Source organism: Canis lupus, chromosome 20 (genome assembly GCF_011100685.1).
Source record: "Canis lupus familiaris isolate Mischka breed German Shepherd chromosome 20, alternate assembly UU_Cfam_GSD_1.0, whole genome shotgun sequence".
Lineage (NCBI taxonomy): Eukaryota > Metazoa > Chordata > Mammalia > Carnivora > Canidae > Canis > Canis lupus.
In genome coordinates this window covers 14570692-14587871 of record NC_049241.1, presented here as the reverse complement: position 1 = coordinate 14587871, position 17180 = coordinate 14570692, and the positions used below count along the sequence as shown (strand labels likewise).

Below are 17180 nucleotides of genomic sequence, written 5' to 3'. Positions count from 1 at the left end.
GAAAAAAAAGATTTAATTGAGAAAAGTGTATCATAATTATTTTTATGACAGGTACTAAGGTAGTCTCAGGATCAATATTGGCCAACTGCTGGTTATTAATGATGATGAGTTTGTTCTATTATGAGCTTCCTACACAGATCTCAAAGAGTTGTCCCAAATTTCTATAAACAAAAGTAATAGAGCATTAAGTCCAAGAGAAATCATAGATTTAGATGATAGTTATAATGGCCATTTCTTCTGTCTTTTTCTGTCTTTAATCACTATCCCTGATGTCCTCTAAAGTGGCTAAAGAAGAGAAGAATTAGCAGAGATTAGTACAGTCTTGGCAAAATGAGGTCATGTCCATGAGGATGTTTATGTACATTATATACACAGGTACATAATTGAGCAAGAGTTATTATTTAACCTTTGCCTTTTTCTCTGCTTTCCTTGAGGCTGGCTGGGGATTGATTTGGCAGTTGTTTTGCTTATTAGAACTAAGACAAATTTTGAGCAGTTTACAGCCAGTGTCTGTCGATGGCTTTTATGCTTTTGTATAGTGTGTGTTAAATATTATTGAATATTATCCCTAATTAGAATTCTAGAGGGCAGCCCTGGTGGCTCAGCAGTTTAGCGCCACCTTCAGCCCAGGATGGGATCCTGGAGACCGGGGATCGAGTCCCATGTCGGGCTCCTGCATGGAGTGGAGCCTGCTTCTCCCTCTGCCTGTGTCTCTGCCTCTCTCTCTCTCTCTATGTCTCTCATGCATAAATAAATAAAATCTTAAAAAAAAAAAAGAATTCTAAATAGAAGAGATACTAAGGAAGAGAGGGAAAGGGCTTTATCCTATGTTACAGTTCCAAAAGTTCTTTCTCTTTCTCCCCTTCTCTTATATATACATTTACAAACATATAGGTTATGTTGTGCAAATATACATATGCTTTATACACTAGATATATTGTTTTTGGAAATTAAAATGTAAACTTCACTTTTCTGAGTATTATACTTCCATTTAAAGTTATTTAAAATTTATGTTCATATATAACCAGAATAATTGGTGATATTTTTCTAAGTTCTCACCCATTTTTCTTGGCCTAATTTTATATAGCCATAAAAATGCTGAGTATGGTCGGCACTGAAGTATTTAGCATTCTCACCTGATGTCAGGTTTAACCCAGTGGACAAGAGACTAGCTGACAGCCTTAGCTTCCTGCAGCTTCAGAGCAAGAAGGACAGAAACAGATGGGCTGGACATAGGGTTGAGAATGTGCCTGACTGGTACCAACCAGCTTTCTCTCTTTTGGTGTGGCCTCACCTGGAATGCAGTGAAATGGGGACAGGGCTAAAAGTCAAGAAGAAAAGAAGTCATGAAATCTGGGCTGTGGTCCCAGATCTGCCACTAATTCACATAACAAAAATCATACCATTTCTTTGGTTCCTTCATTTTCTTAGCTATTAAAATGAGTGATTTGTATATCATATCCACGTTTAAATCTAGTTCTCCTCTAGGATTCTAGTCACAACTTTTCTACGTTACCTTACTCAAATCTTCATATTCACACAGGCCAAGGAATATCAGATGTTAATCAACGGATGCTATTCATTGGATCAGATTTCTTCCCAATGCTAAAAACTAATCCTAGCACGAAACTAGGTGTACTCACTCTTTCTGATCAAAAAGGGGCATTTGTGAGCCTTCACCTCTGTGACTATTAGTGGCTTAGAAGACGCATTTCCCTTAAAGTTCCAAATTTAAGACTAAAAAATGGAAAGGATAAAACTAGAATATTATAGGGTATTCTATTATATTGATGCAGCATAATGTATTTTCCATTATGATATGTCATCAGTTTGTTGTAAACTTTTCTAATATTGCCCCAAGCTGGATTAGAACCTCAAGTGAGCATTAACAACCACTGTGTGTCTTCATAAACAAAGCAGCTTTATTTGTTGGCTGCTTAATTAACCTCAGGGGATTGGATCAAAAACCCATTCATTAAGAAGATCTTTTTTTGATTGTAAACTTGATCTACAACCTTTTACTGATGTCCTAGCATTTAAATTAGCAAAATGACACTTCTACCTGGTGATGGGTAGAAATAAGTTCTTCACTTAGACATGTTTTTATGTTACTTAAGATCTAGAGTTTATACCAAAACACTTTGCTTTATTTTACTCTCACTTCTAATTGCAACTTTTGTGTGGCTTTGTCACAGCAATCATCTCTTGTTTTTAATTCTCTAACAACATCACAGTTGAGGATCTGTGGGCGTAAAACATGTTTTATGAGGAGAATATCTAAATGACTAAAGGATGTGAGATATTTTGCTAAACTGCCATTGCTAATCTGATTTAATAGTGTCTTAATGGCTCTGGATATTTTGAAGGCTTGACAAGCTTAGAAACTTGGCAGTCAGCTTTAGACCTCTAGCACAGTCATTCCATTTCAGGTCCATGGGGGCCAAAGGTCTTGGATGGTCATTTAGCTAGTCAGTTAGGAAACATCTGTTAAGTACCCGTTGTGTGTGGTACACTGAAATAAAAAGATGTGATCTCAGCCCCTGGAAACCTACTGTCTTAGAGATTCCAAATTAATGAAAGGTCTAAAGTTTCATTCTTATTAGAATCACTGAATTGAGTTGCAGAAAACACATGTACAGACAGAGGGATTAGACATGAATAAGGGATGTGGAGGTGTTTAGCCTAAAATTGAGATGACATGGGGAATTCATTGGATTATGCATTTAACCAACAAATATTGAGTACCTGTTGTATACTTGTCACCAGGAAAGCAGAAGTCTTTCTGTGTATCACAGCTGACAGTCCAGCTGAGAAGCCTAACTGCCTGAGGCAGGAGTGGGGCCATATTGGAGGAGAGTGAGGAAGTAAAAGCAGGTTCATTTAAGTCTCTTTTGTAATAAGAGCCAACAAGGAGCAGTGAAGGGTGCAGTGCCTTGGGTGGGAGGAAATCTGGCCTGATGCTGGGGAACAGCCCAAGCTTCCATCATGAGTTGAGGAAGGAAAAAAATACCAGGCAATGTGTACCTTGTTTGTTTAAAGCAGGAGTTGGCACACTTCCTCCTGCAGGCCAGTTCTGCCTGTGGTCTGTTTTTGTTCAAAAAAAAAAAAAAATGTTTAACATTTTATCCATAGAAATGTTGGGTATTCTTAGTTAATTCCTAAATTCTCTGTAATTTTTGTTTCTATTGCAAATGGTTTCTTATTTTTAATCACATTCTCTAGTTAGTTATTGCTGATGTACAGAAATGCTATTTTTTTGTGTGAGTCGACATTTGGCAAGCTTGCTGAATTCTCTTGTTAGCTCTAATAGTTTGTCGATTCTATCAACTCTCTGAAACTTTGCTATTTTTCTTGTTTCTTCTAAGCCAGGGGTCAGCCAAGTAGGGCTCATGGGCCATACTGCCAACTACTGTTTTTGTAAATAAAATTTTATTGGAACATAGCCATGTCCTTTTGTTTACATATTGTCTGTGAATGCTTTCCAGCTATATAATGGCAGAGTTAAGTTGTAGCAGAGACTGTATAGCTCACAAAACCTAAATAAAACCTTTGTTCTCTGTCACTTTATAGTAAAACTTTGCCAATCCCTGACAACATGATAACATCTTTAAATATATGAAGACTATCCATCAAAAGACTTGGTTTTTTTTTGTTTTTTTGTTTTTTTTTTTGTGGTTCCAAAGACTTGAACTAGGACCAACATGTACAAATTAGAGGGAGAGAAAGTATATTGTTCAAGATAATATGAAGACCTTTTTAGTAGGCTGAATATAAAAGTACTTAATCACAGGAAGATGACAGCTGGCTTTCTTTCATCCAAAAGAAGATGACCTTATAATTAATTGTCCAAACTGGAAACTTAGCAAGTTACATAAGGATATCGGGTAAACCAGGACTATTTTAGTCAAGCATGGATGCATTCACTCTACCTTTATAGGAGATAGCGTTCTGAAATGACTAAAGTTATCTCTGCACTTTAATTATTGAGAAGGAAGGAAGGAATTCAGATTTGAAGTTAAAACATGTTTATTTTCACATCCCACAGATTTCTGAGGATACCCTAAAACCCTAAATTTAAGGTTGTATAGCCTTCAGTTTCCTTACTCCTCTCTAGCACTGGCAGCAGCGGCAGGGAAGGGGGGCTGTTGTTCGGATTGTTGTGGCCTCAAACTCAATGGAAATTCACCTATTGGAGGGTGTCTTATGGTAGAAGGGGACCTCGGATGGTATCCTAGACCTCACAATGTCTCCTTCAAACCAGAGGAAAACAAGTCTTTTTTTAAAAGAGCAAATTGTAAATTCAGCCAAAGGGATGTGTAGGACTGAGGTATTCCAAATATTTTTAGCTTAATGAACTACACATCATATGACTTCATCCACAAGAAAATCATCTGGGAACTTTTCATAAGATGATTTTTGCCATTTTTTTAGTAGAAAATCCCACTCTGTGGAAGTGGGTAAAAGTGCCTTCTGTGGCTTAATTTAGCAAGCACAGGTTCCAGCTGAGGCAGGTGTTGGCAAAATGTTATGGCACTCAACTCTGCAAAGTGGCCTCTTTCTGCCAACACAGCACTCTGCAAATTATAGTTAAACAAGCATGGTGTGTGACTGATTTCTCTTTCGTATTCTATAATTTGCCAGTTATTTTGTTAAATTCTATGTTCTTAATAGACATCATTGTCACCTTAATGATTTTTTTAGGTTTTTAAAGGGGAACAGTCATTGCCACAAGGTCATATACAGGGCTCAGGCTCTTGATGGGTATTGCAACCAGTAGGATTCCATTTCTAATACTCTTCCAGTGACTAGCCCACAGGAGAGTCTAGTATTACTATGTTGTACTCTTTGCTTTGGGCTTAACATGTCATGGTTACTACAGAAATTCTTGAAATATACTCCCTGGGCCAGAAGCTTCAACATCACTTGGGAAATAGTTAGAAATGCACATTCTCAGGCTCTATCTCAACTTCCTAAATCAGAAACTTAAGCCCTCCAAGGTGATTTTAAGTTTGAGAACCACTGGTTTAGAAAAAAATACCCTAGGAATTTCTAGCCACATCTTCCTCAGAAAGTCAGCTCTTTCAGTTATTCAGTGAACACTCATTGCCTGCATATGCCATGTTACCATGAAAGGCATTATAAAAGGGTGGCCTACAGGTGTCATGAAGATAATAATCAGATGTGGTTATCCACATTGTGCTAGGCATAGTACATGTCTTATGGTTGATATTACATAAACACTTACTCAATTACTCCATCAGAATATAAATATAGAGCTAAGCCCTTGACTCCTGAGGACTCTAATGTGTAGAATTTCAAGTACTTAACTTTCACTATTTGTTATGGTGGGTCTCTCATTTTAGAATGGAAAATATGGACATGCATTTTTATGAATTAAGACTTTTTTTCTTTATTTTTAAAATTATAGGTATAAATGTCTGTAAAATTAAAAGCAAAAGCTGTCTCTGTAGACAAATTGTATCATAAATTAATGATATCATGCAAGAGAAAGGGAATATTACTGAGATGATGTATCCTGGTTGATTTTGACTATATGATATGCACTCCTTATTTTTACCTGCCTTGGTTGTGTGGACACAGCTAGGTCTTTATATCTTCTCACCTTTTAAATAGTTTGAAGATAGAAAACGAGTCTGGAGCAATTCCATCAGCAGCCTTTCTCTTTCTGCCTAATCATTCTGTAAATCACCAGAGCAGCTGTAGACCAATTAAGTTCAAAAGTGTACAGGTGGCCAGAGAAAGGACTTGAAAAATGTACCTTGTTTTAAGAATACATTTGTACTCTTTTGTTCCATAAAAAAATAAAAACGGCAACAGCTTTTTAAATTTAATATAGAAAGTAAAGGCCAAAATAGTTAAAATGAAGTAAATAGTCAAATAAAAAATATATCTTCTGCCAGATGTCACCAAATTAAATGAAACAATTTGCAAGTGCCCCCCCCCCAAATGTATGTCATAATATAGTTACAGAAAATTGCTTTCTTTATTTTTTATGACTTTAAGACTAGGACAATCTTTAAATATAATGAAAATTCTTTAAACATCATGAAAACCATACCATCCAATCTCTGATCCATATCTTTATGTCCTATAACCTTGTTATAATACAGATCAATCTGTATTATTAGCTCTGTTACTTTAATTTCTATAGCTATAAATATAGATCAATGAGCATCAACCCAGAAATCATCCGTATGACCGCCTAAACAACCTAGAGCTCATTTTAGAAAAAACCTGGTGTAAGTGAGTGAAGTCATCATATAAGAAGCTGTGATGCTGATACTTTAGAAATGACTTCCGTGCCTGGAAAGAAGTGCATGTTTGAGTTAATAGCTATTGTGTGTCATAGTATAAGGCCTATATTCTTATATCTTTTCCTCTCTTCCACAAATTCCTGCTAATCATATTTTTTCTTCATATGCTTGGTACTAAACTAGGATTTGTGAGGGCCACAGGAAAAAAAATCAGAAGTATTTCCATTCCTCAAGGAAATGAAAGCACAAAGAAAGAGATAACATGTCTATAAATAGCTATAAAGATGATAGAAAACAGTAATGCTGTTTGAGAAGGGCTCAGGATTTTGTGTGTAAAATGACATTACTTATATGGCTGTAGTTTTTTAGTACCTATTAGGTGAAGAAACAATGATAGAAGCTAGAGGTACAAATGAAAAAGATAGACGCATTACTTGATGTCATGCATTGTACAGTCTCAATGAAATGACAGATACTAGACTCATACATAAACAAGATTGTGAATTATGATAATTAACATAGAGGAAATAGATGTTAATAAAGAATAACACAGCAACTTATTTTAGATAGTGTGATCAGAAAACATTTCTGTGAAGGGGCACCCTTTGAGCTGAGACATGAAGCATGAGATAAGTCATTCATGTAAAAAATGAATGAGGAATGAAAGAAATTTCCACACAAAGACTTGCATTCAAATATTCTCATAAGCATTACTCTTTATAGCCAAAAGTGGAGGCAACCCAATAAATGCCCATCAACTGGTATTATGGGCTGAATTGTGTCCCCCCAAAAAGCTATGCTGAAGATATAACCCCACCCACCCCCAGTACTTCAGAATATGACCTTATCTGGAAATAGGGTCTATACAGGTGTAATTAGTTCAGATGAAGTCATTATGGATGATGGTGGGCCTTAATCCAATATGAATGGTGTCCTTATAAAAATACAATGAGAAGACACAAAGCATGTCCTGTGATGACAAAAGAGAGACTGGAGTAATGGAGATGCCAGGCAAGGAACATCAAAGATTGATGGCCACCACCAGAAGTTAGGAAGAGACAAGGAACGATTCTACTCAGAGTGTCAGGAGCAGAGGGCCTGTCATTGCCCTCATTTATGACTTCTAGCCTCCAGAACTGTAAGAGAATAATTTTCTTTTTTTTTAAGCTACTCACTTTGTGTACTTTGTTGCTAATATGACCAGGGAATAAAAAAGTAAAATGTGGTATCTCCATACAGTTGAATACTATTCAGCAATATAAAGGAACAGATACATGCTGCAACATGGATGAATCTTGATAACATTAATGCCAAGTGGGAGTCCAGATGCAAAAGAATATATAGTGTCTAATTATATTTATATGAAATATCCAGAAAAGGCAAATTCTCAGAGACAAAAAGCAGATTAGAGGTATTGCCTCGGGCCGGGACAGGTTCTGAGGATTGACTATGAACAGGCATGAAGGATCATGGGTCATGGAAATGCTCTAAAACTGGATTATGGTGATGGCTTTACAACTTGGTAAATTTACCAAAAATCTTTGAATCATACACTTAAAGTTGGTCAATTTTTGATATGTAAATTATCCTTCATAATGTGTTTGTGTGTATATGTGTTTTTTCAAGAAGTCAGGGAAAGGACACCTCAGTTGATTAAGCATCTGCTGTCAGCTCAGATCATGATCCCATAGTCTTAGGATCGAACCCCCTATGGGGCTTCCTACTCAATGGGGTATCTGCTTCTTCCTCTCCCTCTCCCTCTACTCATACTTGATCACTGTCTCTCTTTCTCTCTCTCTCAAATAAACAAATGAAATCTTTAAAAAATAAATAAATAAAGAAGTCAGGGGAAACATTCAGAACTGAGGCAAAGAGGTTTTTATTCTATGCGATCATTTAAAGGGCACTATGGACTAGAAAATAGGCCAGGCTGAGGAGGAGGAAAAGGATCCTGGAGGAGTGGACTTCAAGTCTGGGCCTTGGTACATAGGAGTTTAGGATGAGGAGATAACAGGGCAGGGGATCTTCTACTCTGTCTCTGCATTGCAGTGATATTTCAGTTTCTCAGGAAAAGGTCCTGTGAGATATATTTGCTCCTTGGTATATCTTCCAGAGCTGGGTAAAAGAAACCTAGTGGATATGTAGTGTTTGTAGAAAGAAGAGGCAGGGCAGCCCGGGTGGCTCAGTGGTTTAGCGCCACCTTTGGCCAAAGGCCTAATCCTGGGGACCTGGGATCAAGTCCCAAGTTGGGCTCCCCGCTTAGGGCCTGCTTCTCCCACTGCCTGTCTCTGCCTCTCTTTCTGTCTCTGTGTGTGTGTGTATGTGTGTGTCTCATGAATAAATGGATAAAATCTTTAAAAAAAAAAAAAAGAAAAGAAAGAAAGAGAAGGCAGAGGGAAAACCTGATCACTGCTAAAAGAACCTTGTCCCTTGTATTTTAACATTATTGCCTCATCTCCTTCCCACACATGATGCACTGCAATGCAGATTGTTTTGATTCCCTGGGAACACAAAAGACCTCTTTTTTCTCAAAGCAATTCTTTTTTTAATTAACACTGCTCTTGGAGTACATAACCACACACACAACACTAAAAGGTGTTAACTTGTTCCTGCACTCAGAGTCATACTACTGATATTTATGGGACAATGAGTCAGTTGTATGCTGTTGGTTAGCAAGTTCAGCAGCTGTGTGTGAATGCCATCAAAAGCAAACGCCACTTCTTTACTGGTCCAGCTTTGTGACAAATGCTCAAAGGAAGGCAAACCCAAGTTTAAGTGGAAGAGAACTCAGACTGGCCAAAAAGGAAGGAATGATTTTGTGTCTGAATGTGGCAAACATGGATTTAGTATAGTTGAATCTGGTTTTGTAGTGTTAATCATTGCAGTGGTGAGAAGCCATAGTAAAAGAGGAAGGGGGGGACCAGGGTTGCAACCTAGAACACGAACTAGCTTGTTGTAAAACAAAAGACAAGCTGCTTAACACCTTTTAGGTTATAGCCTTGCTCACAAAAGGAAGAGACAGATCAGACTGATTTTAATTGGGGGAAAGGTGCTTGCTTTAAAGTCCTTTTTTTAAAAAAAAGATGTATTTATTTTAGAGAAAGTGCAAGCATGCACATCGTGGGGAGGGGCAGAGGGAAAGGGAAAGAGAAAGTTTAACAGACACTGCACTGAATGGGGAGCCAACATGGGGCTCAATCTCATGATCCTGAGATCATGACCCGAGTGGAAACCAAGATTTGAGCACTTAACCAACTGTATTACCCAGTGCCCCTATTTAGAGTCCTTTTGGGAATAGGTTGCTAGCTACAGATCCTGTCTGTGGGAAGGTGTGCATCAATGGATGCCGAGATTAAAAATGCTAAACTAAATTATTTTAAAGTTCCCTCCCAAATCCAATCTTCCTTGTCATTCTGTGAAAGGAAAGAAAATCAAACAATTATGTTCACCTTTGCACGTTTGATTACATACCTCATAGCAAACCTAGCTAGACAGTTATGTCATATGACACTGTTGATTTTCTGTTTACACATTAAGGAAATCCCCTTGATGCTTCCCACATATTAAAGCTGCAGATGAAAAGAATCACCTCTGCAAAGTGAGTGGAATTGCTTCCCTCTGTCATTGTACCTGTCCCCATCCACTCCTAGTTTTTACCTTTTCTTCTGAATCCTTCAGTCTTTTTTTCTATAACTATGGGAAACCTAAAGAGAGGTGAAATGGAAGTTGCTATCATTTCTTGGTAAGTTAAGTAATTCCAAACTTTATACTGGCACTGCTAACTCAGAGACCATAGGACAAAATTAGAAATTGAATAAAAATAAATGTATTCAATCAATTAGAGCAGTAGGACATGGGGTCAGGAATGTGTTGATAAGAAATAATTAATGAGGGATGCCTGGGTGGCTCAGTGATTGAGCATCTGCCTTCAGCTCATGTCATGATCCCAGGGTCCCGAGATCAAGTCCTGCATGGGCTCCCTGCGGCGAGCCTGCTTCTCCCTCTGCCAATGTCTCTGCCTCTCTCTGTTTGTCTCTCATCAATAAATAAATAAATAAATAAATAAATAAATAAATAAATAAATAATATTTTTTTTAAAAAAGAAATACTCAACAAGTTTTAGTTATAAAGTATGGACTTAGGTTGTTAGGTTATGTTACCTTGGCCACAAATGTACATTTTCTAGGATATGGGAAAATGGGAGAATATGATCTTCAAAGTAAGCATGCCATTGGGAAGGTGAGCATAATTTTAAGATTGTTTTCTGTAGTTGCTTCCTACTGTCCTTTATTTATACATTGGTTCAAAATATAATAATACTGCCATTTGATGCTACCTTCTCTGCATTAATTTATGATTAATTCTGATTGGTAATGAAAGTGAATAATAAATTAATGCATGGTCACAAAATGATTATTCAGATTTTTTTATATAGACATAAGAGAGCCTGGATGTATTTTTTTTAAAGATTTATTTATTTATTTATGATAGACATAGAGAAAGAGAGGCAGAGACACAGGAGGAGGGAGAAGCAGGCTCCATGCCAGGAGCCTGACGTGGGACTCGATCCCGGGACTCCAGGATCATGCCCTGGGCCAAAGGCAGACACTAAACCGCTGAGCCACCCAGGGATCCCTATTTTTTTTTTTAATATTTAAACTTTTTCTGCATGCAGTATGTTTTCAAAAAAGATAATTTACTTGATATTCCTGATGACTAAGACTTTATTCTTTCCTTTTTTGGTCCTATGACTGCCTTTAAAAAAAAAAAAAGGTTTTTTGATAAGTGAAGTTATATACATGGAGAATTTGATCCTAGGCAGATGGTATGGCACTGTGATACAGAATTTACCCTCATAGGAACTGGGAGAAGAGCCACAATTCAAGGCTGGTTAGAGATAGAACCAGCTCTAAATGAAGAAATTAATTGCACACATAATGATGTATTAGAACATCCTACATTAAGAGATAAAGCACTTGTGTACATTTTAAAAGAACCACAAAGACTTAGTTCCATTGTTTATTCACAGGGGTGATGGGTGAATATGAGCCAAAAATAGAAGTGCACTTCCCAGAAACGGTGCCGACTGCCAAAGGAACAACAGTGAAGCTGGAATGCTTTGCCTTAGGAAAGTAAGTTCTGGTTTCTCTTCCATCTTGTCCTCTATTTAGCTGGGCAGATATAGAATTTTATTTGCACTGTTCACAGTGATGGTTTCTGCAGTAACTGAAAGTAAGTCAAGCCTTTCTCTTTGTAATTCTACGTATGCATCTTTGTTTCTGCCCTCTTACCATGGAGAGGGGACCTATAATGGCACAAGGGGATTAGGCTGCCACAATTGACAGGGCCACAAAGAAGAAGAGAATGGGCAATTCTGAAAAAGTATTTTGTTCTATTATTGTGACCTGTAATGTGCATGCTGTCTAACCCAGAATGACAGGAAAACAATGGCCTTCATTTGAGGTACGCTCAAGCTGACTATTTGGAAAAATATGGACTTTCATTCTGGCACTAGTTTACAGAGGATGCATCAAACTTTTCTTGAATTTCTTTTTAAATTATTAGTCTCTTCTCCCTAGTTTGGATTTCCTTCTGTTCTGGCTAAATATAGGTGAGACCTTAGATTCTTTAAGAGAGTCTCTATTTTAGAGGCTTATCTGAAAATTATTCATGACTTTATTATTAAATCTGTGGAGTGATGAACCTGAGATCCAGTTTGCCTTTCCATAGTGTATCTCTCAGAGGACATAAAGAAAATGAAAAACAGATCAGTTAAGATTCTCCCAGTAACCCTGAAAAAAGGATTTGGCATAAATGATACACACTGTCATCTAAAATGAGAATTTTTAGGTCATCTGTGGATTTTAATGATTGATGTTACTCTGTACACCCAACCCCATCTTCTCAGCTAACCCACTGCTAACTCCCCATCCTCTTCCTGTGCCCTAATGTTGACTAAAGCAGCAACACTAACTTGTACTCAACCCCCCTCCTATCAGCATGTAATCTGTTTCTGTATATTTTTTGCATTTTACACCAACCATAGAAGAAAGACATTCCTTTTTCTCATTATATTTTCCGCTCTAATAAAAGGATTTTTGGGTTTCCGTGTTTTTAAATCAAGGCAGTTTAAGCTGCAATATTATCTTTACTTTGGCACAATACAATACAGTGGTAAATTCTTATGTCCTGGAAACTTACCACATTAAATAAGCTATGACCTATCTGTAGGACTGAATGCTGTACAGACATTAAAAGTCAAATTGTAAAGCAACATATGAAAAGTAAGAAAATACCCATGATTTATTGCTAAGAGACTAAAAGCAGATTGCTAAGTTATATAACATGGCTACATCACATTTTTTATTTTAAATATATACATTAGGAAATACAATCCAGGGAAAAGGTGAAAGCAGGTAGCTGCATAGGCTAGGTATAAATTTGGTAAACTATGCAAGGTGACACCTTAAAAAATCTTTCTTTGGAAAAAGAGAAAAATTCACATCGTTCATACTTCAAAGGGGGTATGAATTAAACTCTATTCACACTGCTTGAATGGCACTGGAATAAAAACAAGAGACCAAAATTGGGCTCCTCCAGTCTACACAGAAATGTTTGGGGATGCACATCCAGCTGCCGAAACACATCATCATTGCCCAGTTAAGAGCGGGAAGACTATGTCTAAGTACAGTTATTTGTAAAGGCATGTATTAAGTGTATATCTCATCAAATGTAAAGGCACCAGTAATGTACTTTTGATAGAGCCCTTTCTGTATCTTGAGTTAGTGTCTGTTGAATTAACTTAAATTGTTCTAAACAAGTATAGTAGAACTGATGGCTTTAATTTTTTAAATACCATCTCAGGTTTTCCAGAGAAGATTAGCAAGTCTTTAGCCTAATTAGTTCTCTGTGTGTGTGTTTTTGTGCAAAATAAATAGTAAATAATTGTATCCCCTGGTAGGAAGCTGCAATCTTAAAAGCTGTGGTTAGCTTGCTAAACCATTGATTTGCAGACTCAACGATGCCCTCTTTGCAACTTAAGTTGTGTTCTCACAGTTCTGGCTGTAGGATGATAGATGCCTTGAGAGTACATAAAGACCCCACAGATGGCTTCTTTCCTTATCTTACTAATTTAAGTGAAATTTCCCCAAACCACTCTCCTAGTGAACTACTGCTATAAGTTGGTAAGGTTCTGTAGAGAATTTTCCGAGAGAGAAAGCAGAAGCTGCTAGTTTCTTATTGCCTGACCCTCAAAACTGGCACAACATCCCTCTGTCTTCTTTCAATAACCAAAGTAGTCAGACAACTCAACAGGGTTTTTAATGCAAAGGAGGATCTGGACCTCATATGGGAGGAATGTGAAAAAATTTGCTTGTCCTTTTCATTCTGACACATTTGTGCATGGAAATTTTTATTGTCATATTTATGCCTTAGGAAAAAAACAGTTATACTAAAAAATATAACAAGCATATAAAAATCTGTTTTTATTTTAGTGATAATATTACATATTTTTAAGGTTAAGAAAAGTTATTTGATTCTAAGAAAAACACAATATATAGTAATACTAGAAATGTGGATATGGTTAAAATCTTAGTGATATGTGAATGAGTGAAATTTGGGGAATACTGTCTAAGGCAAGCTTATATGTTTAGAACAAAGAAGGAAGGAGTTATGGGAAGCATAGGTTCAAAAAGTTTTCTCTAATTTGATTCACTCTTTTTTATTCTTGCTATCAGTCCAGTACCAACTATTATCTGGAGAAGAGCTGATGGAAAGCCTATAGCAAGGAAAGCCAGAAGACACAAGTCAAATGGAATTCTTGAAATCCCCAATTTTCAGCAGGAAGATGCTGGTTTATATGAATGTGTGGCTGAAAATTCAAGAGGGAAAAATGTAGCAAGGGGACAGTTGACTTTTTATGGTAAGTTTGCATTTCCAATTTATCATTTGTAATGCTACAGACCTTGGCATTAAAAGCATAAACTGGGAGGTTTGCATTCAGGCTTTTTGGGAAAGAGCATGTAAAATAAGACTGTGTAAAACCCTTGGTTTGCTGCTAATTAGCATTCCCTGGGTGATTCTGGGTGTGGAGAGTGAGGGTGGGGGACAAGGATGTTGACAGGGCAGAGGGGAAGAAATCAGGCTGAGGTGTTTGGGAGATGCGTATTAGTGGAAATGCACTTGCAAAGGAAGCATTTTTCTTCTTGCCATCAAGCTGTAAACCTGACACAGGAAACCTTTTGTTATTCTTTCTCCTGATTTATTTCATTTTAAACTGTATGCTTTTCTTCTTTCAAATTTTGATTTGGGGCTCATGTTAATTCTTTGTAATTGCTTGTATTTGATAGCAATTTAATGTGGTACCACGAACATTTCAAAATGCATACTCCCCAAATTTAGTTCTTATCAGAGTGGAGCGTGACAAATCTCTCTCACCCCAAAGACTTTTTATGTGCAGCTGCTCCTGTTCCAATCAAATCATCGGCATTGATCCAAACATAATATAAATGTAAAACTGCTAGCACGTGGTCGCCAATTTAGCCAGTCTTGGAAACCCTGTTAGGGCATCGATTTGAAATCCAAAATGGGATCTCATTGGATAGGCATTTTGAAAGCAAATTGAGTTCTGCCAAATTGGAACATGTTTGAATCCCATCTTTCTGGGATATTGGAAATAAATACCATAGATTGATAATTATTCACAAATAGTTTAAATATACAACAATGTATATTAAAATGCTGAGAGTAGCTCCTTAGGGGCAGGTTGTAGCAAAAGTTTTAAATGTTCTTATTTTTTGCGATAACAGATACCATAAAGGTCTATTTATTTAACCATTTCTTCTTCCAAAGCATTTTGGTTTTAAGATATAGCCAAATATTTTGTTCATTAATCATAGAAGCATGATCGAAAACTGAACAGAGATTTGGAGTATCAGCTAGCTTGCAAGGAACTCCCCCACATGACCCTCAGGATTCAGAACTCACACACCTGATATATCAGGGTAACAGGAGAGCACACATGGCTCTAGGAACTATTTCACATGATGACCTGAGCAACAGTTGTTTGAACAAATTTATACACTTCTTTAATCATTCATATTTCTTCAACAATTATGAAGAACTAATTCTGCTCAAACCAACTGATGGACCTGATATTTAATCTTTACTCTTAAACTGTGGTAGTTGATACTTTGGGTGAAAAGCAAAAGACTCCGTAGTTAATTGACTGAAAAATGTAAGACCAAAAGTTACATGTTTAGTGAGATACAATTGATGTATCTTTCAAGTGTTTAGGGTACATTTTTCTCACAAGTGTAATAATTATTTATTTGTCAGGTAAGGACAACCTGAAAATATTCGGGTAAATAGCCAATGTTTTCTCATTTGTATTAGTTGAATAGACTGCTCAATTTAGTGTGGTTGTTCCTAAGTGTTATTTGAGTTGCTCAACTCATTGAATAAAGTATTTTCACTTTACTCTTTTTAAGTGAAGTATCTGTTTTTGTTATGAAAGTATGAAATGTTCTGTAACCAGGAGTTGATGTAGTGCTTTCTAGTGGGTCAAAGTTTTCCTGCATTGGAAAAAGAGTACTCCAGAGGTACTGTTTTGGAGACTCAAACTTGTCACTGGCCCTCAGCCTTGTGCAGTAAAATGGTTTTTTCTTCAGGGATCCTGCCCTAGAGATGAAAATCAGGTTCTAACAGTGTTTCCCTTTTAAATGGAGTTATCTGCATCCATGCATGGGGGAAAAAGCAGAATGAAATTTGCCTGCTTTCTGAAGATAACTCAGCTTTTTTCTCAGTTGTCAACCACCCTTGGTATTAGAAGCTTGTCAGATCAGTTGACTTTAATAGCACTTGGCTGTTGCATCTATGTTTATTCTTTTGTTTTTCCTCAACTAGCATATCAGTGACACAGAAATTATCGAACTGTTTTCATTGTCACAGGAGAGATTAATTATACAAAAGTGCTTGGCTGTCATTTTTTTTCTCTCATTTTTTTGGTCTCTATTGGGTTTTCCCAATGCTGAGTTCCCAATATCCAGCTGTCTAGATCTCCAATTTAAATGAGTTATTATAATTAAAATCACTATGTAGATCACAAAAGGGGAGAAAATAGCCCCAGTCACTTATCCATGAACATTCTGTCTTTGTTGACAAGAGAATTTCTTACAACATTAAGATGTGCTATGCTCAGGGATTATAAACCATGGGTTTGAGTTTAGGAACCTGTTTCTCTTTTATGGTTCTAAGTTGTTTATTCTGTTCATCAAATCGCCACCTCAACAGCCACAGGTGTGCTAACTTCTCATCTGGCTTAGCAAAATGGCTATTTTTATTGTCTAAAACTGGAACCATTTAACCTTCCTCCAAAGGCCTCCTAGACCTGATTCCATTGTTCCCATCTTCCCTGTGTCAGAATGATGGAAGCTTCTATTCCTGGCTGGTGTATTCCCACTATAACTGTATTTGTAGGTTAGCATGTGCTACTCATGTTTAGGATGTGTGAAGATTTAAAACTAGTTCAGACATAAAACATTTTACCCTACACTGTCTTTCCAATTTATTTTATTTTTGCCATGACTTATACTTGACCAGTGTGGTCTCTAGTTTTGATGTTTTCTTTATTTCTTTCCTTCTTTCTTTTTCTTTTTTTGTATAGTTGACACACAATGTTACATTTGTTTCAGGTATGGGAAATAGTGACTGGATAAATTTATACATTATACAGTGTAGTCTAGTTTTAATCTGCTTTTTTCAGACATTTTTCAGCATAAAAAATTTCTACAAATAGATCTGTAATTTTCAAGAATAAGATACAATAAATCTTTGTTGCTAAGGTAGAAATTTTCCAGTGATTTTAATATCTTATTAATTCGTTCAACAAATATTCTTTTCATTGCC

General features: G+C 36.7%; 1 protein-coding gene and 1 long non-coding RNA gene across 18 annotated transcripts in view; one reads left to right on the top strand and one right to left on the bottom strand.

The window, feature by feature from the left end:
• The window catches only part of CNTN4 (contactin 4), a 916127-nt gene that overhangs the window by 741227 nt on the left and 157720 nt on the right, over nucleotides 1-17180 (top strand). For all 13 annotated transcript variants that reach the window (XM_038565823.1, XM_038565822.1, XM_038565816.1 and 10 more), the window contains 2 exons: nucleotides 11305-11407; nucleotides 14012-14196. In XM_038565823.1, the coding sequence (XP_038421751.1) occupies nucleotides 11305-11407; nucleotides 14012-14196 (288 nt within the window). The remainder of the gene's footprint in view (nucleotides 1-11304; nucleotides 11408-14011; nucleotides 14197-17180) is intronic.
• LOC102153282 overlaps nucleotides 1-17180 on the bottom strand; it is a 172003-nt gene that overhangs the window by 42456 nt on the left and 112367 nt on the right. The window lies entirely within an intron of this gene.